Source organism: Vanellus vanellus (genome assembly GCF_965231255.1).
Source record: "Vanellus vanellus genome assembly, chromosome: 12".
Lineage (NCBI taxonomy): Eukaryota > Metazoa > Chordata > Aves > Charadriiformes > Charadriidae > Vanellus > Vanellus vanellus.
This window is the reverse complement of record NC_138917.1, coordinates 20755116-20782928: the sequence shown is the minus strand read 5'-3', so window position 1 is coordinate 20782928 and position 27813 is coordinate 20755116. Positions and strand designations below refer to the sequence as shown.

The window sequence follows — 27813 nt, the reverse complement described above, 5'->3', positions numbered from 1 at the left end:
GGAGGCAGGCACGCCGAGAGCAATGGGGTTAGCGTAGCTGGGGCACTGAAAAACTATGCAGGATTCACCCGGCTCTCTGGTGATGGATGGATACTCCAGCAATGTGCCAGCCTTCCTAACCAAACTCTGGACGCTGGTGGAAGATCCTGAAACGAACCATCTCATCTGCTGGAGTAGTGTAAGTACAGCGAATATCGGGTGTCACTGAGTGCCTGCAACACCAGGAGAAACCACGGTGTGAGACCTAAATGGTATCATCTTCCCTTTGCTTTACCAGTGCTGGCCAACTAACTGGGAGAGTGAAAGGACTGATAGTTCCTTAGGGTACCTTTTGCATATACTTGATGTTATTTGTTTGCAATATCATGGCTTTTGTTTCAAAGGGACAACTGATTTGAGAGTATTTTAATAACTATATTTACACATTTCACCTGAAGCATCTTAAAGGGTGCCTTGCATTGAATCTTCTAAAAATGCAGACTCTTTGAGAGAGAGATTTTTCATTTTGCTTCAATCTGTAGTTCCCTAAAATTTTCTAGAAAAGGTGCAAAGCCCTTAAATAATTCTGCTACTGTTTGTGTTATATCACCTGTGTTTCTTACTAGCCTTTCCCAAATGCCTTGGGAGAAGGCAGCAGATAAGCAGCGTTCAGACCTGAGGCTGAAACCTGCAGTTTAAACAGATCTTGGACTGGCACCCTAAATCACTCGCTGTTTTGGAAGAGCTTTACTTGGTGTTTCAACTAGTCTGCGCAATGATCATGGTGATGTGCGTATGTATTGTCTGTACAGCTTCATACGGATAGATTGCTTTGCTTTGGCTTCTTATTTGTCACCGAGGCACTAATGTGCTAACCACAATCAGAGAATTAAAGTGATTTATTTGTCCCCTGCTACAGTATTTTGATACCACTCTGTGCTTTTGACCTGTTTAAGTAAGACTTGCTGCAAATATTGTTGTGACTCGTCTTTAGCAGGGAGTTATCAGATAAGTTGTGTGCCTAAACTTGTTCTCTGAAATCGAGAATCTATGACAAGAGAAGATTTAAAGGGAAAAGGACATCAGTCTAAAGCAACCTTTCTGTCATGTGTTTGTGTCCAGTAGAGTTTTCATTCAAAACTGGAGACGGGGTGTGAGCTGCACTGTTATCCAAGGCAATGGTTGCTTTCTGAGGTTGGTGTTACATGGCCATACCTGCCCCAGCCACTGAGTTTTGGTAGCCTGTGTTTTAAATAAGGACTTTCAAACCAAGAAGGATTTTCTGACGAGTATAAATAGTCCCCTCTCCGTTAACACTTGTAACACCATTATTTTTGACTGCCCAGCCTCATCACACTCTTAGCAACTTAGGTTGCTTTCCTGCAACCTAACATAGGCTATAGCTACATTCTTGCAAGGTTTTGGTAAGGCTTTTAGATGTCTTAGTTTCCCGTGTTGCATCCTCCTCTTCTACCCATCAGTGCTGCTGGAGCTGAGAAATTGTGTGTGATTTCTGGACATAATCGGAACTCTCAGAAAATAGGACCTGTGAACTGTTTCTTAGCGTGAAGGAGAAGAGATGGAGAGGAAACCTGGAAATGGTTTATATATACATTAAAGGCTGTTGTAAGGTGGGAAGGAAAAGTCTGCTGTCTGTGCCTGTGGTAGATTGGACAAGAAGCAATTAAATTAATTTTTGAAATGGAAGATGCAGGTGGGAAGAACTAACAAATTCCCAGAGTAGCTTGTCAGGGCTGGGCTCAGGGTGTCTGTCATCATGGGGCTGTCAAAAACAGTTAAGATAAGCATGTGCCAGGACTGACATGCTGCAGAGTTGATTTTGCCTTGGGCAGAGAAGACTTCCAAAGTTTCTCCCAGCTTGTGCTCCCATGGTGTAAGACAAGCAAGGCACAGCTGCTGCATGGGAACAAGCTGGCACACGCACGGTTCGTCGGTGAACACACAGTAACTCCAAAGTCTCTTCTGTCTGTAGGAACTTTTTTGGGTACACCAGCTTCTGAGAGCATTGCAACCCTGAATTCAAAGGAATGACCTCTCAAGAGAGGCCATAAGGAGATGTTCAGGCACACAAAACCCTTGCGCTTCTCATTTTCCATCAGCATGCCCAGCCTGGGACACACAGCTGTAGCCCGGGGAGAGTAGGAGGGCAGAAGCACAAGAGAAGCAGGATAATCAGCCTGTGTTCCCAAACAGCCTTTGCAGTGTTGGGAAACCCCGATCCCTGCTGTCGTGTCTGCAAGCTCAGTCTGTGAGGATAATTCCAGCACAGAGGTTATTAGTTGAGTCTCTTCAGGGCTGGATCAGCCTTTTCTTCTGCTGCATGGGGTAAGGAACGATAGGAAAGACCCTGGTGATGGTGAAGGGGTACTGTCAAGGTAAACACTCATGTTTGCAGCAGTGAACAAGGAGCAAGAAGTACAGCTGACCCAAAGTTGTGTGTTTGTGGGCATGCAGGGTTAATTGTTAGAGCTGGCAAATGAGCCTGAGCACGGAGGGAATTGGCAGCATTTGGTGATGGGAGTGTAGCGGCAACAAGTAGGGCAGCAGGGTTTGCCAGCTGGCTGTTTTCCAGTGGTGGTAGGCAGGCTACAGGCACACACTGGCCCCGCTTTAGTCACTGAGCTTTCTCGTGGTCCTGATTACACTCCCTCTTTTAGAAACTTCCAGGCAGCCCTGAGTGCACCCATGCAGCTATAGACCCTGTGATGGGTGCGTGGTGGGACCCACACGTTGCTGGGTGCTCACTCTTACGAAACACTGTCCTCCTCTGTCAAAAAGCAGTGCGCTGTGAAATAACCTCCCCGAGCTGACACACCACTCAATGCCGGTAATAACGCTGAACGCAGCAGGAGGGTGACTCTGGCTGTGCTCATTTCGGAGCCCTTCCTGCCAACACCGTGCAGACCCTGGTGTCTTTAGCTAGCTGTGCCTTGAAACTCAGCTGCAGCCGAGTTGGTAAGTCCCTAATATCTGCTGATGTCTTTGCACTGGCATAGGTCTCTGCATCTTGCCCCTCCCTTCATAAAGCTCTTTCTCCCCAAGCAAAGCCAGTGTGAGCCCCTAGATACCGTTCCCTGCAAGTTTACAAAAATGCCGCTTGTGCCTCAAACTCCACGCCTGAAATCATGGTTCTTCATTCTTCTGCATTCCCTGTGCTGGCCCCTGATCCTGAGCAGAGATATGATTTAAGGTGGTCCCTCTGTCCCCATATCCTGGAGACACACTGAGGCTGATGAGGTTGTGTGAATTGCTGTTTGCAAAATGTTTCAAGGCAGCTTCGGTGCGTTGTGTCTCACAAGCCCTCTCTGTACCAGCTTAACTGTCAGCAGGTAGAAGGCCGGGCAGGGGAAGCACATGGCCCGCAGCGTGTCTGTCTCTGCCAGTGTCCCCAAGCAGCTTGCATTGTTTTGCATTCGCGGATCCTGGCACTGCAACCCCAGAAATGGGTATTTTATCTAGTTGACATGCGTGTTGCTAGCTTGGTCTGTAAAGCATGACTGTTAACCTTTTGCAGGTCACCTTTGTAGCTGTGTGCTTTAAAATATAATCAAGAGGTGTGTAGAGCTTCTGGATCAGTGTGATGTCTCCAGAGATGATTTGCTTTCTTGCCTTGCTGTGTTTCTTGTGCCAGGTCTCCAGGCAGCACTCCCTCCAGACTGCTGTGCTCTGGAACAGGTGGGTTGGAGTTAGACCTATACAAGCAGATTGAAGGGTTATAGTGACAATTCCCACTTTCCAGGCCCTTCCTCAGACACCAGAGTCTTCCTGAGAGGTTCATGTAAGGGTGGACGATCACAAGCTACCAGCGATTTGTGTGTAAAAATCTGCAGTTTCTTTCTCACATCCAAGGCTCTGAACTAAGCGATGACAAAGCTTAGGAGAAAAAAATCAAAACTGCAGTTGTAGAGAGACTGTTCCAGAACTGAAAGGCACACATCCGTCATTGAAGGCTGTTGTCACTCTTAGCTTCAAGGTGGCAGTTCAGAGTATGATTTGCCCTGCTGTAGGACTCAAGGGAATCGCCTCTTGGTCCCTCTTGTGGTCAGGGACATTCCTCTGACTTCGCCTCTGTCCTTGTCTCCTCCGTTGCAGAATGGCACCAGCTTCCATGTGTTCGACCAAGGACGCTTTGCCAAAGAGGTGCTGCCCAAGTATTTCAAACACAACAACATGGCCAGTTTCGTCCGGCAGCTGAACATGTGTAAGTTCAACCTCCAGAGCCTAGGCCGTGCGGGTCCTACAGAGACGGGGGGAGCGATGGAGAGTGCGGGTGGGACAGGAGGCACGAAGGAGAACTGTTGATAGAAGAGCTGAGGTCTTGCATATCTGCGTTACTGTGGCATTATTGATTTTGCCAAAGGGGACTTGCCTCTGCGATCCTGGGGGAGCGATTTCCTTGCATTGACTTTAGATTCCAGCATGAAATTTTTGTTCAATTACATTGTAAGATATGAGCTAGGAAATTTCAGCTACCAGATTTTCTGCTTCTCCTGCATCAATTTGATGACCTATTACTATTTCTTTTGCATTTTGCTCTATATGGGGCTTTTTCCAGCAGCCTGATGCTGTGACACCTCCCTCAAAAACTGCTGCTTTTGAGGGTAGAGCCCAGAGCTTATCTGTTTCAGCAGCTGTATTGCTGAATTAATTACAGACAGCACTTCTCCCTGCAAACCTTGCCTTGCTTTTCAGACATTTTCACCTCTTCATGGAGGTTTAGGTGTAGTTTTTAGCCACGTCTAGACCACAACTGTATTAAAATATGGTAGCTTTGGGAAGTTTTTCAAGTTCACAAAGTCCCTCAGTAAAGTTTTAGCTTTGCTATTTAACTATACAGTAGCACTATTGTAAATTTTAGGCCAGTCTTCAGATACGGTTTAGAAACCTTTTTAGGACTTTGTAGAAGTACTGAAAAGTAGATTTCCGAATGTGCGTGTGACTCTTTTTTTCCAAAAGTGGCATCTGATGCTGGTCTGTGCCTTTGAAAAACCTTCCCCCGAATCCCTTTGGCTCGAAAATCAAACCAGAGGTTTCATAAGAGCGGGCATTTCAGCTCCTGGTGGGCCAACATGCCCAAGGGATTGCCGGTGAGGCTTTCATGGCCAGTGGCATGCACAGGGTTCTCCCTCATGCTGGATTATTTGTAGATACGGCCCAAAAGTGTATGGGGAGGGGGCACAGCTGTGGCCTTGAGGACCGCAGCTGCTCAAAAAGTGTGGGGAGTGAAGAGAAAGGTCCTCAGAAGTGATGGGGGTGGGAGGCGAGGAGGAAGGTCTGGGCCTGTGGGCCCCTCACCCACGCCCTCTCCACGCAGACGGCTTCAGGAAGGTGGTGAACATCGAGCAGGGGGGTCTCGTCAAGCCCGAGCGGGACGACACCGAGTTCCAGCACCTCTGCTTTCTGCAGGGCCACGAGCACCTCCTGGAGCACATCAAGAGGAAGGTGAGGGGGGAGACACGTGCCGCCAGGGCCCCCGCTGAGCCCCCCAGGGCGGGAAAGCCAAGGCATGGCAGACCCCTCTTCCAGAAGGTTCCACACTGCTGCTGTGGAGAGGCTGCCTGCTGCTTGGTCAAAATATTCCTCAACAATATGCTCCACAACTTAACTAACGGTCTGTGTGGAGTTGTAGCTCCCTTGGGTTGCTTTAAGCCTCTCATCTCCTTATTTAATCTGTTTCCCCCGGGCCTTCTGCTAGGAGCGAAGTAGTGAATACTTGTTTCCCATCCCTCAGGTGTCTCGAGCGGCAAACGCCTTGTTTCTCCCCAGGCAGGATCCCTTCCATGCCTGCCATCCTGGATCTCTGCCATGGGCCTTTCTAACCCTCCCACATCCCTTTTTTGGGGCGGATGGACCAGGATAGCACTCATGGTCATTGCGAGCGTTTCTACCGCAGCTGTGTTCCTTTCTTGATAACTCCCCAAAATGCTTGTTTGCTTTCAGACCGCGGGCCGCTGTGCTATAGACTGCTCAGCATAAACCCTAAAACACCCTGTGGTCTGGTTTCTGCCCTCTCCATACACATGTACGGTTGGGGCAGGGGTCCTCAGCGTGCAGGGCTTGGCTTTCATCAGAGTTTTGTCTGTGTTTTTTTTTTTTTTTTGTTCCATCGCTCAGTATCACGAGACCTTCGTGTAGTGCCGCACGGTTTGCTTCGCACTGCTCTGCTTTTGAATTATCACCCTCTTTTCTAGATAAGTACACTGTAACTCCTACTGGCTCTCCAAACAGTCATGTCCTGTTATTATAAAAGCAATAACCTATTCCTACCTTCTGTTTGCTATCTTTTAACTTCTTATCGATGTCCCAAAAGGGCTATTCTCTTACTGAATTAGCGTATTGACTCAGAAAAGGGACTTCAGCAAAAGCCTTCTGGAAATCCGACTGTAATATATCGATTTAAAGCAGTTTCTCAGGCTCATTCCTGTAAAACATGAGGCTGGATTTGGTCTCTCTGTAGTTAAAGTAGAAAGAATTAATCAGATAACCTAGTTCAATTCTGCCCTGTTCCTCACAATACCTTTTTTTTTTTTTTTTTTGCCCCAAGCTGATTTGAAATAAGTCCCCACTCTAGTGGAGAATGTCCTGCTGCCAACAGACCCTATGTACAAAAGGGTTTTTCCGTTCTTTGCTCTATTTTATCCCTTTGACCCTTGCAGCCATACCCTAAGAATAGTTCAGACTCTTGTACATGCATCACCTGTTCCAGTATTTCTGCATGTCAGAGCCCGGCACAGAGCCACTCTGTCCGTCCATGCCCTTCTTGTGTTGGTAAAATCTATCTTTGATTTTTCTGCCTCAGGTGTCGGTTGTGAAAAGTGAGGAGACCAAGATGCGCCAGGAGGACCTCAGCAGGTTGCTATATGAGGTACAGATACTGAGGAGTCAACAGGAGAACATGGAGTGTCAAGTGCAGGACATGAAGCAGTGAGTTGAATCCTACTCAGGCTGCTTCTTACGGGCATTTGCTTCTCAAGAGTTGTTGACCTAGGGGAATGTTTGAAAGGAGGAACCTTACACACCTTTGGGGGTTGGACTAGATGATCTCCAGAGGTCCCTTCCAACCTGTGATTCCCAGGGAGCACGTGCTGAGCCAGGGACTAATCGTAGGGACTAGATCTGTACGGATGATAACATGGAGGATTTCTATGCAGACGCCATGATCTGCAAAATGATACTCAGCCTCTCTGTCTTCTGTGAAAGGTGGACATGTTCTCTTCATCTATATTTTCCCTTTAGAGATGAGGAAAGCACAGAGGGGGCCATGCAGGAAGTATGTGTATAACCTGGAGACTTAGCTCAGGTAACGGTATTTCCTCCAGATAGAAATGATGGTAAAAAGAGATGGAACTCTTTCTCGCACCTAGAAGAGTCCTTGGCAGAAATGTGGTGGTGCCCACTCCAGCTATCAAAAAAATAAAAAAAATCCCTCTGTCATCTTCCACCTCCAAAATATATGACTGGCCTAAAGTGTGTAAGAACACAAGAACCGCTCTAGTGTTTAGTCCATCTCTCTGAAGACTGTGTCTTCTGACGTGGCCAAAATTGTTGTATAAGAGCAAAAGAAGCAAATGCAATGCTGCTTGCATGTGGCTGCCTGACCTCCAGCTGTCTGAGACTGGGGTTTTCTGAGTCAGACGTGGTCACTAGGAATTTAATAAATGGACACGGTTTTATAAATCATGTACTTGAAGAGGTTTGTATTTGCTTCCAGGATTTTAATCCTCACGGAGAACTTTGTTTAAAAAGCACTTGAGTAATCAAAAGGACCCCAAACCCTTCTTTTAGAATGAAAATTGATATTCATAGATCGTCAGATGACACTGGCCTTAAGACAATACCATATACTGTGAAAATTCATTCCAGCCCAGCACCTTACATGCAACGGATAAATACTTTTATCCTACCTCAATTTTTAATGACTCCCACACTTAGCACATGCGTGAAATCACACCATGAAAGCCAGGTACAGTAGCAGTGAAAGAGTTTCTAGGCTTGTATCTTATTAATTTTTAAGGAATTCCAGTATCGATGATTTGGCCCTGCTTTTAGTTTATTCTCCCTTTTGATTTGCTTGCTCCCTTCCTCCATCTGGCCAAAGGCAAAACTGCATTCAACTGACAAAAGTAATACAATTTTTATAAACTAAGACAGACCAGAAATCCCAGGCTGAAACCATGTTAAGAAATTTACACTGGTGAAGAACCATTAGGACGTAACTCCAGTATAAGCTGTCAGACTAAGGAAAGCTGCTTTGCTGAAAATCCTGTCGGTACCAGTACAGGAAGTTCCCTGCCGAGATTTTTGCTGTACAAGCTGCTCTACTAGGGCAGCTACTGCGCTCTGTCGAGCCCCGGACCTTATCTTTCCAGTTCTAGCATCAATCCAAACTAGGAAGACTAAAAAGCGAGTGCATTTATAGATTTCACCTGTACGGTAGGTTTTGCTGGCCTGTCTCTTTCGGTACAGCCATATACCCTGGAGATAAATTGCCTGGCAAAGCCTTTTGCAGCATGGACTTGGCTGGCGTCCACATTTGGAGGCAGCACGGTAAACAAACTGCATCTCCCCATCCCGCTTTCTGGGGCTGACTGTTCAAGGAAGCCTGTGAACTCCCCTGTGTGCTGCATTTGCAGACAGAAAATAAATACGCTCTGTGCAATTGCAAGCTGGCCACGGGTCTGTGCTGGGTGAAATCAGTGACTTCCATTAATGAAATCATTCCAGTCCTCCTTGTTGAAGGCTCTCAGATGGAGGAGCATCCCTTTAGCTGCTCCAGTCACTCCCAAACGTGCCTTTGTACCACCACGTGTATGAGGTTTCAGCAGGCAGAATACATAGGATCTCTGTCCGTAGGGTCTCTTGGTCTGTGGGGGCGGTTGTGGAGAGGTTGGGCTTTCTGGGCTCCCACAGGAAGAACAGTCTTGGTGATGCAAATCATTCAAAGTCACAAATCAGGCCCAAATCATTCAAAGTCACAAATCAGGCCCAAATCATTCAAAGTCACAAATCAGGCCCAAATCATTCAAAGTCACAAATCAGGCCCAAATCATTCAAAGTCACAAATCAGGCCTTGCTGAAATTCTGAGTATGGCCCAAATGTTCCACAAAAACTAAATACGTGTCCTCCTGTTACCCTTCCCTATAGACGTTCGCTTCCCCGTATTTGTTTTTCCTCTGTGCTTAGGTCCGTAGTTCTTTTGAGGTCAAGGAAAAGTAAGGAAAGCAATAGTGTGACCCCGTTTGGGATACCTGAAAAGAGCCAAGTACTGCGAGAGCCCCAGCGTGAGACAGCCTTTGCACAGTTGGGTTTAGTGTACAGCATGGCGGCACCATGGGCTGTTGGGACGTTTCTGTGCTCACGGAAAGTTTCTGTTTCGCTTTCAGGCAAAATGAAGTTCTTTGGCGGGAAGTTGTTTCTCTCCGACAGAACCACTCACAGCAACAGAAAGTGATCAACAAGGTAGTGGTCATATAAACTCCACGCTCACTTGTACTGCATGGTGTATGTCCTCTGATTATTTTTTTCTTGTCCCATAATCTTCTCCACGCTCTGATATCACCATATATTTATTTTCCCTCTCTTTCAAATTGTGTGATGTTCTTACATGTCCTATGGAAAGTGGTTATTAACAATACCTAGATTATGCCCTTGAACAAAAGATTTAAATTTCCCTGTCAGTCCTTGCTGTGATGTTAGAAAACAGTTTTCTGTCAAAGTCCTGAGCAAGAGAGCACAACTCTCACTAATTGCCCTGTATTGGCTGTGTTCTGCTTGGGCTTCCCAAATCTTTCCTGTTTCCTTTGTACAAGAGAGGAGCCCCCCTCCTGCCAGCACTGAAGCTGCAGGCAGCAGAACTGGCTAGTCGTTCCCCCACTGGGCACCTCCAGTGACTGTTACGCTTTCTGGTGTTGCTGATATAGTTGAGGAATGACTGTTACAACCTTTTAGACTGAAGGAGCTCTGCAGAGCCATCTCCCTTAAAATCTAGCATGACCAGTACTAGAAAAGGCCTCTCCAGTGATTCCCAGATGGTGCTGACGTGACCGAGCGTGTCACATTTCCCAGTCCCCCTGAGAGCCACGTTCTGACCCTCACGTGGCCTCACAGAGTCATAGGACTGGGTAGAAATGCACGAGGCCATCAAACCTTCCTCCGGCTCTGAGGCTGGACCAGCCGCACCACTCATTGTAGAGGCATTTATGCAACTCTATTTTGTTATATCGAGCAATGAGTAAGAGACAGCTGTGATATATAATAATAATGCTCTCTTTGTTTGGAGGTCAAAGCAGAGCTTTAGGCTCAAGCTGACCTGGGAACATGTTGCTAAGTGATTCCTTTCCAAAGCCATTCTGCATCCTTTTTAGTGTCCTGTTATATCAACACTGAACTTCACCGGGCTGAAAAACTCAACTGAAAGAGCGAAGACCTCCATCCAGGGTCTCCCCTAGGGGGTTGCCTCTTTCACTTGCAAAGTCTTTGTCAGAGACTCTTATAAAGGTCTCTAAAGACTTTTACGGAGGCCAAGTCTAACTCCAGGCCTAGGAATGTTTGCATGTGTACTTCACAGGCAGATTCCCAAGTCTAATAGGGGTAGCTGGCGTTCTGCACGCACAGAAGCGGAGAGGGAAAGGGCTGAGCACGTGAGAGAAAGCAGCCTTCGCACAAAGCAGGCACCTGGCTGTGTTTCTTGAAAGCTAGGCAGGTCGTCTGAGTTCTTGGAAAGCTTAGTTTGGTTTCGGGCTCTGAAGTCTCATGCAATTTGGCTCCCATATTTCACAGCTGCTCCCAGCTTTGGGGTGGTGTTGGGAGGGAGGAATGTGTGAGATAAGAATGGCTGTGAGAGCAGGGAGTGCTGAATCACTCTGCTGATTAACACCGGATTTTGATCTCTCCTGACAGCTGATTCAGTTTCTGTTTGGCCAGCTCCAATCCAGCCCCAGCAGCACTGGGATAAAGAGGAAGCTGTAAGTACCCTTGTGTGGTGCGCACACGCTCACGGGTGCATAATGCTGCCCCCTCACTAAAAGCACAAGCTCAGCTCGCCCAGGCAGGCGGTCACCGGACCGGGGCACCATGGTGATGGGAAATGAATGGGCTGAACTGCAGAGTCAGACCTGCTGACATGCCCCATTCAGTGGTCTTTAGAGAAGCACCGTGTCAGCTCGTGACCTTTATTTGGGGAATACAGGGCGCAATGGGAGATGGGAACACTAACTAGTGGGAGGGTAAAGGGCAGGACCCCACTGCTAGCCCTACGGGTTCCAGTTTTGCCACTTGTCATCAGTGGGAGCAGGGCTGGGCCCCGCCAGCCCACAGACACCTTTAGTTTGACCCGCAGTCACTGAATATCCGACTCAGGTTGGGTGGCATGTAACCGGCAGGCCTTGCAGAGGCGGAGGTGGAGAAAGATTTTAGCTAAGGGCTATCTTTGGAGTCGTAAATAGGCTCTTCAAGGCAAGTGAATAGAGGAACTTGAATTAGGAAGCTTAGTGCCTTCCAGGAGAGCAGCCGTGCATTTCTTGCTCTGTGGTGCTTGTGATCTAAAGAGGGGAGACGGGCAGCTAAGAGGAATTTGCCTTTGTGGCTCAGGCTATGGGCAGGGACCTGCCTCCACTTCCCACCTTTATTACTTTGTGGCCTTTGGCAACTCAGAGACTTCTCCACGCCTCGGAGAAAGGAGCTAGACTTCCCAAGAATGGCTGATCAAGGGGGTTGATTTTCTTTAAGTTAGTGTCCTTGTTCTTGGCTGACTCTTCTTGTGAGGATTGTAAAGGAAACACAGGATTGACTGAAGGAGCCCATAATCTGCACAAGCCGGGTACTCCTACCTCTGCCTACCCCTCTACTGAGCCTCTTGGAAGGGGTAAGCAATGCACGGAGAACGGTAACGAAGAAGAGGGCTCAATGAGAGGATATCAGCTGCTCTGAGTCACTGAGGTTCATGAGTGGAGCAATTTTCCTCCAGTGGAGTTGAGGCAGCAGAGAAATGAGATGCCAGATCTGATCTCTAATTAGAGATCAGATGGCAGGGTGATTCCAGTCAGGGTTGTGCCCTCCCTGGGCAGCTTTGCAGCCCAAGAACCGTTGTCTTAGGCTACTGCTTTTTGAAAAAGCAAATCATTAGCGAGAAACTGTGCTGGTAGGGACTGAAGAGCACAGAACTATCTGCACAACAACTGTGTTGGCCTCCTTATGAAGAGGGATGACACTGATACAACCCAGCTGCAGCTTGCACAGTGTTGTGCATGTTAATTTGAGGTTTTGCTTCTTTGGAAACGTGAAGATCTATGTTCAAGGAACCTCAGCTCTTCTTTCTATAGCTGCCCTCCTATCTTTCATGGTTTTGTTTACCTGCCTGTCTTGTAAATGACTGGAGGAAAGCATAGTGCCTGGAGCAACTATTGGTGCAGACCCAAGTGCTGACTGGGGGCTCTGGGTAGGTTTGGACAGGATGGGCATGTCTGTAGGTCCCACAGGCACATCTGACCTGGGGGGCTGTTAGATGAGTTAGACACCAAAGTTACTTTGGTAAGTAAATGTTGGATGGGGAGGTTCATTTGTGGCTCCTGGAGCAGAGAGCTGGACACTACAAATCCGTAATTGTCGCAGGGCTAGCTACGATTTCTTGGTGTGTACTGAAGGGTAGCTTATGCCATAACAAGGTCCATGTCAGGGTGATTCAACATGGTTCTTTTTTATTGTCTTCAGTTAATGTCACAGAATGGAAAAAGGCAGTTAAACAAGCTGTTAGACAACACCGAGATCTCAAGCACTGTGGTCACTGTGTCGTGCTGTTTAATGCCCTTCACTGTAGGATCTAATTGGAGTCTGAGCAAACCCATAATTTCTCCCAATATATCCAGCTCCAGTGTGTGTAGGATGAAGGGAGCTAGGAGTTATCTTCTGTCAAGCCTGTTAGACATTACTGCGGAAAAAACTGTTGGCTTTCCCTGGTGCCCTCAGCCAAATCCCTGTCTTCTAAATGAAGACTGAAGATGTTTTTCCTGACTGCAGGACGGCGGGAGGAGAAGAGTAATTTGCTAAGCAGTTTTATAGGATCATCACAGCATTAATAATGGTGGGTGTGTAGCAAAATATACCAGTCCTTAGCTTCTCTGGGACTGTATCACAAAACCAAGGACTGCCACCCGGGAAGTTGCACGATGGAAAGGCAGTGCCATTTTGAGGCTCCTTCTCATTTTCTCTTGGTTTCAATCATTTACTAAACATAAAACACTCCTGCTACAGGACCCAGCCTGCAGACCCACTTGTTGTCAGTGGCCGTCTGTAAAAGCCCACCAGTCATTTTTTAAAAGCCTGTATGCAAAGAGTTTCGGTTCTGCTTTGCTTTGTCTTTCCCCCTGGTTTATTACTTAATTAGTGCGTTCTACGGGTTCCTTTTATGCCGTGCTGTGTACAGAGACGTAGCTTTGCCAAAGAGGTGCTGGGTGTGAGGGAGCTGGTAACAAGGCCAGATTCCCAGTATTGCACTAATCATTTCAGCCTAGAGCTTGAAACCACTAGCAATTAGAAGAAAATATTAATTGGATTTGTTCAATTCAAAACATGAATTGAATTTGTTATTTTACTTGCACCTTTCGACTAAGATCTAGAAAACCCACATCACCCCTTCTCTAGGCTAATGCCCTTTTTTAATGGTGACCTCTTCCAAAACTGTTGTTTCCCTTCCTTGTCCTGGACAAGAAAGTACCTTACAGCTGAGGAAAACCGGAGTACTCAGGGGAAAGCAACGCTAGGCTGAAACACTCCTTGCACGAGCAACCGGGATCCGGTCAGTATATGCTGAGGAAACAAACCTGTTTCTCTTCACAGACCTCTGATGCTTGACAACGGGATCTCAGCTCCTCAGGTGTCCAAGGTCAGCCGGCATTTGTCTACGGACCCCCTCCATGACCCCTATTTCATACAGTCGGTAGGTTTACGCCAGACTCTGAGCTTTGCGGGATTTCTTTGGCCAGGGTGGAAAAATATTTGAAGCAATAACACAGATTACAGAGTAGGCAGTTTGGCAAGAATTTGGCAGAGAAAGAGAGGTTTGCGAAGCTGAGTGACGTTATTATTTCTTCAGGTCCCCTGTTCCAGGGAGGGGCGCGTGCCTGCAGGCACTTGTGCTGTCGTGTTCAAGTGGGAGGCGGTGGGTTGTGGGAGGGAAAGGCAGACGCCGCACACCAAACCCTCCGTGGTGTCACCCCAGGCTGCTCACCTCAAGGGCAGAGAGGAAGAAGCGTGTTCTGGAAGTGGGTACTATGATCTTTCTGACCAGAGTCAGATTTTTGCAGTCTCTGAAGGATCCCCCCCACCCTAACCCACCAAAGCAGACACCAGACACGTGACGCATACGCGATTAAAATACTTGAGCTGGCACGAGAGGCCCATACTCATGTTATAATGGTGCATAGTAGGTAAAAGCTTTTTCGGTTTCCATACAAGGACTTAAGGGCACAGTGAATAAACCTTAACTATCTCAGATAGGACCTTGGACTTGTTCTGGTCCTCAGAAGGATAAATCCGTTATGATTTTTGTTTTCCTCTTAGCCATCGACAGAACCTGCCTCTTGCTTAAACAGCCCTGCAATTGCTGGAGGACCCATCATATCTGACATTACTGAAGCATCACCTTCCAACATAATAAATATGCAATCCCCTCCTGAAAATGACAGGTAAAGGTGTTTGTGATTCAAAACAGGGAGAGTCAGGAATGGACATGCGTAACTTCAAAAGAGGTTTTCCTGGCTGTAATTTTACCAAAGTTTCTGTCTGATTTGCAAATCTCTGTAGAGATCGTGGGCTGAAATATTTTTTTCCAGTTTTCAATGTGGGTCAGATTTTCAGAATTAGGGAGGGATAACAGCAGCATAACTTTTAAAACAAAGTCATGAGTTTCATGCTGAGAACTTCCACTCACCTCTTTGAGAAGTATTCCATGTTTCTTTGTATTTTGTTGTCAAAACAGGGGCTCAGACTTTATCAAATAATGAGATATTAACACTTGTTGTGTTTCCTGAGAGAAAGGAAGTTTCCTTTTGGCTTTGACAAAGAAGAAACAGAATCAAACTGTACATCTTTCTGCTAATGAGAACAGAAAGGTTGCATCACAACAGCTTCCGATCTCTGACAACTTTTCTGTGAAAAGGTCCCAGTAACATAAGAACCAAACGCAGAGGTATTTTAATGCTTATCTCTTCCTGCCACAGACATGCAGTGTATTTAGGGCTAGTAGCAGAATAGCTACAACTATGTCAGTGGAAAGTAAGTAGACAGATGAATCACGGAAACAGTTTCTTGGGCATATAGACAAGGCAGTTATACTCTAGAAACTGCCTGTAAATCTGCCTAATAATTGAAACCATAGCCGTAAAATTAGGTAGAAGCATGTAAAGAGCTCCAGATTATTAAAAAAAAAAAAAAACCCACAACCAAACCACAACCAAACAACCTGGAAGCCATTCCTAAAGCAGAAAAATTTTAATATAGCCTTCAAGTTAAGTTGCTTATTTCTACTAATTACTGAGTGCCATCTGGTGGCCTCTGATCTATGCCGTGTCTGCATGAGTTGAGAATCTGAGCCAGCCACAGCCCTAATGAGTTCAGGAGTGTGGTGCTTCCTAAATCAACATGAGCTTCTGGTGGGAGTTCAGGATTCATGAGATGGGAAGACAATCTGAAAGGAGTTCAGAGGAAGGTTTTGTAGGGTCACATCCCACCCCACATGTGTGACATGCTCATGTGTTGTCTTGCAACAAAGCTAATCTGTAAGTGTTGTAAGGTATTTTTTCAGTATGCCTTTCCATGCCCTGTGCCTGTTGATCTACATACCTTTGTCACTTTGGCTCCAATTGTGCAATTTCAGAGAGAGCTCTAAAGTCTCCAAGAAGTAGTACAGGGTAGATTTTTACATACATACTGTTCAAAACCTCAATGTCATATGTCCCTCTAGGAATCATAGGCTCATAGAATGGTTTGGGTTGGAAAGGACCTTAAAAATCACCTAGTTCCACCCCCCTGCCCTGGGCAGGGACACCTCCCCCCAGCCCAGGTTGCTCCAAGCCCTGTCCAACCTGGCCTTGAGCACCTCCAGGGATGGGGCAGCCACAGCTTCTCTGGGCAATAACGTGGAGTACCCCTCCCACTGGAAAAAGGCAAACCTGTGCTTTCAAACAAGTAAATCATCTGACTGGGACTGTCAGCTTCTGTTCCAAATGTTGCAGGGCCACAAAATCCTGACCTGTGTTACTGGGATCTCTAGAGTGCTTTCTGGTCCAGTCCTAACTTCAGCATGGAAGATCTTATCCCATTCCTATCTCTAGGGTGGAGACTTTTCTTTTTCAGGGGAACCCCTCTTGCCTAGTGACCCTTTAACCTCTCTCAAGCCTAACACTCATCTGAGGAATGATGAACACATGGAAGTGTGTTTCCCATGTTTGCAAAACAATTGAACTGGGCAAATTCATTATAGCTGTGACTGATGAAGTGACTAAAGATATTCCAGCTGAGCATGTTTCTGGAGCTTGCTGAAAAGAAAACAAGGTTGCTGGTTTCTTTAACTCGTCTAGGGGAATGGAAAGAGCCTGTGGGGCAGTTTGATGGGAAGTGGAAGCAAGCCCTTGTGCTATTGCCCTTCCCAGTAGCACGAGGCCGTGGTGGAGCAGATGTGTGTGTGGTACTAATTCTTGTCTCTGATACAGGGAGAAGTGCCTCATGCTGATCAAGGAAGAGCCAGTCAGCCCTGGAGTGAAAGCCACCGCTGAGCCTGATGTGCCCCTGCCAGGCTGCCGGGCTTGCTCTGAGCCCCCTGTGCTCCCAGTTGCCATGGTTCAGTCTGTTTTGGAAGGCAAAGGGAGCTGTGGTGCAGCCCCACCGGGGACCGCGCAACCGTCTGAGAGAAGAGGCAGAAGGGCATTGCTGGACAGGTGAGGCAAGCGAGGGAGAGCTGTGGCCCTGCGTGTTTCATGGCCTTCTCTTCCCATTAGCTGGGGGGAAAGGGAGTCTGTGGATGACTTGCTTGAAGGACCCAACAGAGCTGTCGGAGCATGTGCATCAGAGCCATGGGAGCAGGAGGAGGCTTTTTGCAGTGAGAGGGGTTTGCCTGAGGTCCAAGTGAAAGCTGGAGCCCAGACCAGCATCGGTGTCTGCAGATTTGCAGGTCACTGGACAGCGCTACATCTCCAATAGCTTCTGTGCTCTCTGTCATTTGTTCTGTTGAGTCTTCAGTTACATAAAGTCATAAGGAAATATTTGTCACTGGTCTTTCTGTGCAGTGGATAAGGTGTCACTTGTGTGCCAATGCACAGACAGTGATGGAATATGACAGTCCATCATCATCGTAACCTCTGCACCTCTGAATGTACAACCTCTATAGGGCAAGTATTTGGTAAGGCAGCAAAGCATTTATCAGGCCCAGGCTTGGGCTTGAGAAGGAAATAATTTGCCCCCATTCTTTTCCTCTCTAATCTGTTTTTTTCTCTTTAATCTACTTTCCCTTTGCATCTCCTCCTGTCACCTTTCCAAGGTGACTTTCCTGGGTCAGTGCTAGGTCTGTCTTCAGGGGGCAGCCAGTCGCTTTGGCACCATCACGTGGGTCATGTGTTTCTGGGGAGGTACCGGGCAGCTGACACCGCAAGAGATCTCAGCTTCCCCATCTCTGACTAAAAGCGAAAACCCATGAAACCTAGCTGCATTGCTGTGCTTGTCTCCTTGAACTGGAGGAGCTCAGTAAAATGCTAGGCAGTCCCAAGTGAGGCTTTATAAAAGGGTATAAAAATCATGCCTTAAAATCACAAAATAGCAAGTGAGGTCGCTCACAGGGATGAGGAGTTGGGAGTTTGTGTTCACTGAGTGCAGAAGTCTGATAAAAAGGGATGGAGGTTTCATAATTTTGAAGCCAGGGCACGCAAGTATCCTGCGTGTGACAGTCGCCCAGAGAGCGATGTCCTCTTGCAAGGGGGGGTTAGCGCAGTGTCATCGGGCTCAGCCACAGGGCCATCTGGATGAGCCGTTTTTGGAGCTGTGGTCTGCCACTGTCTGAGACGGGTGTCCCAACAGCACCGGTGTTATGGTTGAGCGTACAGTAGACTTCACCACCAGCAGCAGAAAAGCATGGTTGCGGCTTGGTGGATGAAGTAGAAGTTAACTGCTGAATTCATTCCTTATGGCAACTGCAGCAATGTGAGGACACCTGCGGGGAGAAAAACCCCACACTCAATAGATTTATCGGAAGGAAAAGCTTCTATTTTCCTTTGGGTCCTTACAGAGAATTAAGTTCCTCCTTCTTAACGCCACTGGCTACTTAAAAATGTTTTATTAGAAGAAAAACCATTGTCTTTTAAGGACTCTGGATTGTAAGATAAATTTTTATTGCTTTTTGTGGGGGGTTAAACACAGCAAGGCCTCACAGTTGCTCCTTTAGCTAAATGTCTCCGGTAAATGCAGCCTGCAGGCAAAATTCACTCCTTTAAAAACCTTTAAAATTCACTCCTTTAAAAACTCCTTTAATAGTAATTCAGCTGTCTTGGACCCAGGAGGATGGGAATGCAGCCTGTTCTGGATCCCAAGTACCTCTCCAGAAGGATTTCTGCCAAGGGAAGCTTTAATTTTCTCAGTCTTGAAAAGATGTGCACAGCCTGTCCATCCCCAAACCACGTGAATCACCCAAGAAAGGGGTCGTCTCACTTGTTTTACCCTGGATTGTACTCCTGGGATTAAACCAAGCGATACGGCGCAAACCCAGGCTGACAGTGGGCTCTTGGTTTTCTAAATGAGATTTAAACATAAACCTTAACATCGGAAGGCTGCTCGGTCCTGCTTTCTATACGTATCTGTGCAAGTCTAGTCAAGTGATGTTTTTCCCCTTGTCTTTTCTCAGAACAGATATTTCAGACCCGTTGGAGGGCACGGACTGGAGCTTGGAGGGGCTGCAGCTGCTGCTGAGGAGCCAGCAGTACGGCCTGGAGCCCGCCAGCCTCTTGGATGTGAGTGTCGGGCCCTGCCCCGGGGCGGCTGTGGGAAACGGTGCTGAAGTTCCCCGTTACCTTTGGGTGGTAAATCGGATAGCCCACGCTGTGTGGCACGTCGTCTGTCAATGTGCTGCCAGCAGAGTCACAGCTCTGCTTTCACCTGCTTGTAGGAACCGGCAGGATTTCAGACTTTAAATGATGCTTTTTTATATTTCTTCTGAAAATATACACATCTGAACTTCTAGGAGCACAAAACGGAGCATTTGGTAAAGATGTCATCATGAGACCTAACACAAGTACTTAAAATAGGTTTAATATGACTGCCTGGCTAGTTGGGTAGTTGCTTTGGGTGGGTTAGTTCATTTTCTGCATATTCTGCATCTTGGATGCTCCTAGATTGTGTTTAGCTCTACTATCTTCCCCTCTTCCTCCTGTTCTGGGAAGTGTAGCTGATGTCATATTCTCGCTCTGCTGAGATATTTGTCTGTTGGCAGTTCTCAGGTCACTTTTCTTTAGAAATACTTTTTTCTTAAGTGTATATGCAGAAATATGAAGGTTTGTGTATATCTCTCTGTCACTCTCTCTCTCCTTGTACATACAGTTAGTATATGAAAGGGGTTTGCCAGTAATCAAATAACTCTATGTAGTAAAATAATCTATATGTCAAAGATATGCTCCCTTGAGGAGGTGCTTCAGATGCAGATGTACGGTATACGTGCATGGATGAACGGGAATGAAAGATCGTTTAAAAAAATAATCGATCTTATTCTCTTAAAGCCAGTTCCCAAGTGTCTACGATTGATTTTGACTTTACGGAAAGCTTTTCTAATGGCCTGCTCTGTCACTGGCTCCGCTGGTTTCTGTTTCTTGTTTCTCATTAGGAGGTGTTTTCCTGTTACTGACACACTTTTTCTCTCTCTCTGTGCGACTGAACGTCACAAGAGTGAGAATGAATCATAAAACTGTACCCCAGATCAACACCTCCTTTACCCACATTGCTTAGACTTGTCAAGAAATTGCCGTTGAGGCATCGATGCGGCAGCAGTCTGCCCTCTGCTACTGTGTTTTGGAAGGCTTTTAAAAACCCATGTGAATCTGGAAATGTCCTAGGACCCACCAGCAGCGAAAAAGGGCTCTGACTTGCGTGTGCAGTGACATGAAGAACAGCCCCGGTTTACGGCGTGATCGTGGCGCTGGTGTCAGGGCTGACTGCCCCCCCGGCAGGCAGCAAGGCTTGCGAGCAGCACCAGTGCCCCCCACTCTGCCCTCGCTGCTCTGGCTCTGCTGCTAACCAGCAAACGCCCGCCTGTGCCCGTAGCTTTGGTTAATACGGCAGAGCAGCTGCGGCACAGGCGGGCGCTGCCTCCTGCCATCTCTGCCCGCAGGCAGCCAAGGCAGACAGCTGAGCAAACGAGCATCTCCTAATTGTATTTGCCTCCCAACAGGTCTTTAATCCTAATTTATCTTTGAGTGAGTGGAATTTGACTGAAATGGAGGCCAGTCTGTCCCCGGTAAGAGACGTTTATTTCTGAGATATGTTGATGATAATAATAATAATAATAATAATGTAATTATGAAGCAGAGCTTGAGCATAACTGAAGAATGCTTAGTTATTTTCTAGCCAGAGGGAAGAGTGTGGTAAAGCACAGCAAGGAAGCATCTCCTGAGGGCAGGCTGAGTGTTACGCTCGTGGCCTGTCTCTCCCACGCAGCCAGAGCTTGTTTCGAAACGTGCTGATGTCCTGGAGTCACTGGTTGAAACTGGCCGCTCCGAAACCTCCTCTTGGTGTGAATGTCACTTCCTACTGATACCATAGATTCATAACGTGTCTTTGTGCTAAAGCCCTTTATAAAATATGCCTTTATAAAGCGCAGCCATCCCTGAAACCACATGCAATTAGAATAGAGGTTCGTGCATAGCCGTGCAGAAGAAAGGAGGAGAAATTTGGTTTGGCAGTATTTGTTGGGAATTGACACTGACACAGACATTTCTGAAATGCATATGGTGATTTAATAAACAGTGAAGGAAAAGTGAGTTGCATGACCTGGGGTTTTTTCCTCCTTGATAGAGGGTGAATTTTCAGATTCCTCACTGCCAGCCAGGTCAAAAAGAGACTTGAACGGTTCTGCCGTCTCTGCAGACGTGCAAGCAAAGTGTAATCTATTGTAAAGAAGTGCGAAAGGTCTCTAAGCCTTCCTCGTGATATCACTATCCTTTTTAGGTTTTGATTTAATAATTTTGAATTTACTAGGTGATTCCCCTTCCTGAGTGTGAGGAAGGAGAGCCTCTGAAGAGGCAGATAATGTTAGCAAGTCTTGGAAGCAAGGGGCGGTCTCTTTTAAAAAGGATTACATGAGAGAAAAGGCCACGAGGGAGGCTGCAATGTTCAGTAGCTCAGTCCTCGAGTCCGCTGAATTGCCCAGCGAGTGGTGCAGCCTACCCTTAGGCTTGCTTGTCCTACGGAAACTCATCAGCTTAGAGAAGCCTTAATTACCTGCAGCGACTCCGCACCTAGAAGCTCTGTGCAAGAAAAAGCTAGTTTTGCTTTAAAAGCAGTCATGGGCTAATGGAAAGAAAATTCCTTTCATATTTGTTGCTGGCTGCAGAGGACTGCGGGTTTGCTTTGTGTGGCAGCCGGGCAGGGACAGCCCCGGAGAGGCCAGCCTGGCCTCCTCGTGTGACACGAGCTTCACACCGTGTTAGCCAGTGCTGCTAGGGGATTACATCTCCCGTAGCCCTCTCCTTCAGGCCCATCTGCCCTCGGGTACATGCTTTTGGCTGTTTTAAGAAAGTGCAGGTGCGGCTGGGAGGAGCGGCAGGGCAGGGAGGACAGCTTGCCTTACTGGTGGATGTTGTGCAGCGTTGATGAAGCGCTGAACGTCAGAAATGGCCTAGTTCTAACAAGCTCCCCTGTCTTTGTATAATTGTACATTGTAGTTTATATTTTTGCATCAAGATGCAGCGACTCACAGTGGATCTGGAGAAGAATGCAACTGAGCTGTCCTCAAAAGTGTTCACCCCACCGTTTAACAACGCCTGCCCAGGTAGGAGCACCAGCAGCTCTTGCAGCCTCGGCAGTGGGGATGTAGTTATGGTGTTAATCATGTCGTCAGCTAGATGCGATGTCCGGCGCTGACCATTTGCCACTTTGAAGGAGCGAAACACATTTGTTATTTTACTTTCATGATTATGAGCCAGCAGTGTTTCCACAACGACTGCTAAGCTAGTTACCAGGCAGCGGGAAACGCATGGGGGATAAACTGAGGTTTAAATGTGATGGAACTGCCTCTGCTCCCGCTTGAGTCCACGTTGTGTCTGTCACCGTCTCCACTGTTTTCTCTGCCTGTTTGTCGCCACCTAAGAGCAATGTGGTGATCTAAGTGAAGCAGGGGTGGCAAGAGCTGTACGGGTCCTGTGTTTCCTCTGGCTCCTGCTGTGGAGGCGGTGACCTGGTTGCTGCTAGCAGCCAGAGGCAAAGGTTATGTCTCAGTTTCTCCAGACCTTTTTTTGCCAGACCTCAAGGGGACTGCTCAGCTGATCTTCTCCCCCTCATTGACTCCGATAAAGTGTGTCATTGACCATAGATATGAATCTAGAAGTCTTTTCCTGGTTTTGGAATAGTGATATATTTTTATTTTCATGTGTATTCCGCTGGGCTAGATGTGAAAGAGAAGCTTTTGTGAGCCTTAGTTTGGTGCTGTAGCCACCTGACCCCACCTCGGAGTTTTGATGTATTGTGTGGAGTTCAAGGTCTTCCAGTCTCCACCTTGAGCTCAGCATTTTGCATGAGCATCAGAGGCGTTAAAAGCCCAACTATGCTGGAGAGAATTCCTCCGCAGGCAGGGGCTGAACTGCTCAAGAGGAGCATCTCCTGTTTGCAAAGCCTTTCTGGTCCATGCGGCAGCGTGATGCTGGAATAATGGGGCAGTTGGCAGATATCTCCCTCTGCAAAGATGAGGAAAACCAGACTGTCCTTGAGTGAAGGAGAAAAGAAGCTTCTTTTATCCACTTCTCTGTCTCCAACCATTCGGTCATCCCTCTTTCACTTCTTGTGAAGCATCTCAGCATTCGGGCAGCACTCAGCTTGGCAACCTGCAGAGATTCCCATCGATTTTAATGGGCTTTTGAGTGGGTCCAAGTTTGACTCACGTGTTTCCAAGCATTTTTTTTTTTTTTTTTTTTTTTGCTTGGAGTGAGGCCCCTCACCTCCTGTTGCAGTGGGGATGTGCCACTTTTCATTTCTACGTTCATAAAGTCTGGTAACTTGCCTTCCAGAAACTGACTTTTCTGTTGTCCGTTTGTATTTCTAGGGAAAGACGTCATTCTTGAAAGCACCCAGCAGTTCCTCATGGATCGTCAGTCCATCTTTGGAAACGACCTCATCGGCTTGCCGGAAAGTTCATCGCTTTATGTTCCATCTGAAAATATGGCTTCCTACCTGTCCTCTGTGGGTGTCCAAGGGGATATCCCATTAAACCTGAGCTCTTCAACTGACAACAGCCAGTGATTTAGCTTCCGAGAAACACCATCTCCCTCCCGCCCATCCAAGCAGCCACAGGTTTGAATGTAAAGAAACAAAAGTGACTCAGAAACCCACAAGAGAGTTTCTTTTTGTGCCCTTCCTTTTTGAGTAGGTGGAAACGGTCAGTAGCTGTTAGGGGACCCTCCCTGCGCCTGGGTTTCGGTGTTTGTCCAGGATAACAACGTCAAGACAAAGTGCAGCTCCTGGTGCTTGCTCCTATGGGGAGTGAGAATTTGGCAGGATTTTTTTTTTTTCTTCTTTTTTTTTTTCTTGAAAATGCTTTTAGAAATTTCAAATTTAAGTGAAGAGTAGCTTGAAAGCACATCAGGGACTTCATAAAATAAAGTGGTCCTGACTGGTATCTGCAGTGTCAAACTGCTGTATTTTTATCGGGGCAGCACAGATTAGCTAAGACGCCTGACCCTTCTGGATGCTGTTTTTTAAATAGGAAAATAGTTCTATATGCCAGTCCAATGCTCTAAAAGTATTCTATTATCCATTTTCTGTTTTTCATGGGATGTGCTTATGCCTCTCCCTTATCCTCCTGGGGTGAGTAGGAAAATGAAGATCCCTCACAGCCTGCAGAAGATTGTTTTCCAAGTGACCACTCCAGGAGTATGTCACTCTGTCACTCTGGCTCCTATGGGAGCTACAGACCATCACAGACCCCAAAACATCCCATGCCAAATTGAGAGGGTTTGGTTTTTGTTTTGTTTGTTTGTTTTTTTTTTCCCAATTTATTTTCTCTAACATAAAGGCAGGGCACCCCATACTTAAAAAGAGAAACAGAGATCGACTCTTCTGCACACACAATTTTCCATTTGCAAAGAGGACTGAGAGAGCGTACTCTGGGTTTCGGTGCTGGCTAAGTATTCCGTGTCCAGTCCAATGATTTTTTTTCCTTGGCCTTGACCTGTTCTATTTCCCCTGTTGGTTTATTGATGTATGAAATCTGATGAACCAGTTTATTTGATTGGATCCCCTTTTTAGAAGGACTCAGCTGCTCAGCGTAGGAGAGGCAGAAGGGTTAGTCCACCGCATCCCACTAACTTTTCTGCTGTCCTTTGTGCATCTGAGACCGCCTCCAAAGGTTGAATTCAGCTTCCTCCTCCATGTGGTTTCTGACAACTGAGTTTCTCAACAAAGCAGAGCTTTGTTTTTTATGCTGTAGTTCTAATGAGAACGTATTATTTATCTCAGTATCCTCTTAATTGAGTTACTTTTCCTTAGGAAAGCTACCCAAGTGCAGTAAGGCAGACCCAGGAAATTCAGCTAGCTCAGGGCTCAGACAGGGGGTATAAACCGTGCCGGTATCATTTGAAGAACTGCTCCGCCCGCTTCCGTTGCTACGACAATTCTTGGTTCGAAACCGTATTTCTGAGCATCATAAATGGTCACGCAGTCTCCACCCCAAAATGTGGCCATTCAATCAGAGGAATGCAGGCTCCAAGTTCTCCTTAATAGAATGAGCACGTCTTAAATGGACCTTCCTGTCTCAGCCTTTTCCTCCATCCATTTATCGGTACGTGAACAGACGTGTCAGTTCAGAAACACTCGCTTTTCCCCGGCTAACCGCTGTGCGCTGGGAGCTCTGTCACCGCCGTGGTGGCGCAGTCTTTGAGGAAGCGAGGTTGTGGGAGCTTCTGAATTGATGCCAGGCGCTGTTTGTGTGTTCGGGGCTAAGGGAAAATTCTGGCAGCCCCCATTGGCCTGGTATTTAGATGACGTGCTTGAGTGTATCATGGACAAGGTTTTCCCTTTTGACAGCTCTGTGCTTAGAAAGTTCACCCAGATCAGCCCGTTTGCCACTGTATTTTGTCATTTCCAGCGAAGGAAAATCGTTGAGTTGCGCTCCGTTTGCATCTTTTCTCAAGGGTAATTGAAAACTGTCTGGTGTCTTGTGTCACCTGACGGCGTATGTTATCCCCCTTCGAGATTTGCATCCTTCTCTGAACCTTCCCACGCTAGACTGCCTTAATGTTAACACTGAATGTATCGATCCAATAAGGTATTTAAGCGTGTGCTTAACGTCAAGCTCCGGAGTAGCTTTCCTGTATTTCCATGAAGCCAATCGTGTGCTTGAGGTTACACATGTGCTTCGGTGTCTTACTGGATTGTCTAGTTGGGCTTGAGGAATGAACCATCTCAGGAGAGCTACTTTTGCATGTCGACAAAGGTGCAGCTCAGCCAACAAGGCTGCCCGACGCCGTCTCAGGCTGCAGCGGTTTCCGTAGTGCCGAGTGGCAGACTGCGCTGGCTGCGAGCAGCCGCTCTGGGTGGTTCTTGGGTTTTTCTTTAGGCTTTTTGCTCGACTATAAACGTGAGATTGGAGCTTGGCAGCGAGAGGGGAACCTCCAGGAACAGTATTGGAGAGCCGCTCCTGTGAAGAAGCAAGCTTGTGTTCCTTGGCTTTTTACATTGTTCATTTTACTTGAAGGTGATGTGCTGAGACTGTGTTTTTGCACTATGCTGTACATTTGTAAAGTTTTACAGACAACACTAATTAAATATGTTTCCTTTTTTCTCATTTAGTCCTGTTCTGGCATTTCTCTCGCGACTTTCGCCTACCCCTTACTCCTTTCCTCCTTCCCAAGTCCTCCTCAAGTGAAAACAGCTTGTCGGAATCTGGGAGATTCCCCTGTGAGAGACCGCGGGTCCCACTGACGGGTTGTGGTCAGCTCTGTTAACAGGAGCTGGAGACATCCAGCACATAAAACCTGGCGGTGTAGACACAACTCGGGAAGCAGCTGGGTTCTTCCGACGAAACCACTGGTCAGTGTGGGTCTATCAGGTAAAGTCAGGATCAGAGTACCAGAATCTATAGTTCTTGACTCACTTTTTTTTTTTTTTTATCCTTTTTTTTCTTGCCTTCAGTGATAATAGAGCTCTAATTTCACTCTCAGAATTACTTTTTAAAATCTTTTGTTTATAAACAGGGGTTGTTTTTTTGAAGTGGGATGTGATAACATGGTCCTTCCTACTTATTTGCTCTTAGCGTAATAAGGGGGTACCGCGACGGGAACTAAAACATGGCACACAAAAAGCGCACAACCCAAAGCTTTCAAAGCAGACCGTGCCCAGCTTTGTCAGAAAAGGGAAGTGTGGATTTTTTTAGGATGGAGCTCACAAGTGCTGTTGGCAGCATTCGCAGCTGTCTGAGAAGATCGCTGCGCGGATGCTTTCAGCCAGGCCTGTTCCCCACAGGCCCTTGCTCCTGCCCCGTCCTGGAGGCCAAGGGTTTACCAGCCTCCTTTCACTCATGGAAGGCGGGGAATGGCTGAAGTTTAAAGCGATCGTGTTGTCTTCCCTCAGGGCTTTTATGACTATTTTGTGTTAGGGTTAGGAGCAGGTCCTAACCCTAACCACCAGACGGCCCCTAAACCCAGCTAATTGGAAATACATCTTTTCAACAAATCCATAGTAATATATTTTTTTTTCTTTAAATGTGCACACCTACAAGGCCTGTTCGATTTTTTTTTTTTTTTTCCTATGTCTATAAATGTCTAATAGTTTGTAACAAATAAAAAAGACATCCACCTAAACTTGGGTATGGTTAATGAAGTGAGGTCAGCTCAAGCCTAGCTTCTACTCCTGACGTGATTGTTGGTTAAACCATAAAAAAAAAAAGCAAGCCCTTGAAGATGAGGCCAATGTTTTTATGTGGCGCTTAAACAATGTGCAATTATTTTCTAACTGACTACCGCAGCCGCTTCTGCGTTAGGACAACGAGAGCCGTTAATGCCTCAGCAGAATTGTCCAAGAGTTGTCCATTTCCCCCAACTCTTTTTGCGGTGGCACAGAGGAAGCACTGCTCTTCAGCAATCGCCGCTTCCTTCAGTTTTATTCTCTAGCTCAGGAGGGGGAGAAGGGGAGGAAAAAAAAAAAAGGATGGGAGGAAGAGAGAACCCGCCTGAGGCATTGCTGCTGTTATCTTCCCTTTCACTTTGGCACAAGGCTACCGCCGCGATGTCAAAGAGAAGCTACTGAAAGAATTCCTTTGGTCGGCTTTTTACACCAAAGCTGTCTTTGTGCCACTACAGACCGGCTGGTTATTCTTCTGTTGTATTTGAAATCTGGATCCTGAGACACATCTCACAAGGAAAAACAATGAAAAACATCGATCTCATGATGAAAAACGATGTAAGTGTGTGCTTCACCACAGACTGCCCTAAAAGGTAAAACCACATTTTTCCACATGTGGACACTATTTCCACATCTGGTTTTGCATAAACAATCCTAGTGTCTATGAATATTAGATCCATAAAATAACCTCTTAAGAAGCAATTTCCCGTTGTCATTGAAGTCTGTCTGGTATG

At 46.8% G+C, this 27813-nt stretch overlaps 1 protein-coding gene across 1 annotated transcript; it reads left to right on the top strand.

Moving 5' to 3' along the window:
* Window positions 1-55: 55 nt before the first annotated feature.
* HSF4 (heat shock transcription factor 4) lies at window positions 56-23490 on the top strand (the record flags this gene model as incomplete). The annotated part of the gene is made up of 13 exons (XM_082489528.1): window positions 56-178; window positions 4093-4201; window positions 5315-5442; window positions 6800-6924; window positions 9385-9460; window positions 10901-10965; window positions 13835-13934; window positions 14558-14682; window positions 16708-16932; window positions 18885-18990; window positions 20421-20486; window positions 21932-22019; window positions 23286-23490. The coding sequence occupies 13 exons, from the start codon at window positions 56-58 to the stop codon at window positions 23480-23482; spliced, it is 1533 nt and encodes a 510-aa protein (XP_082345654.1). The 3' UTR covers window positions 23483-23490.
* Window positions 23491-27813: the final 4323 nt, after the last annotated feature.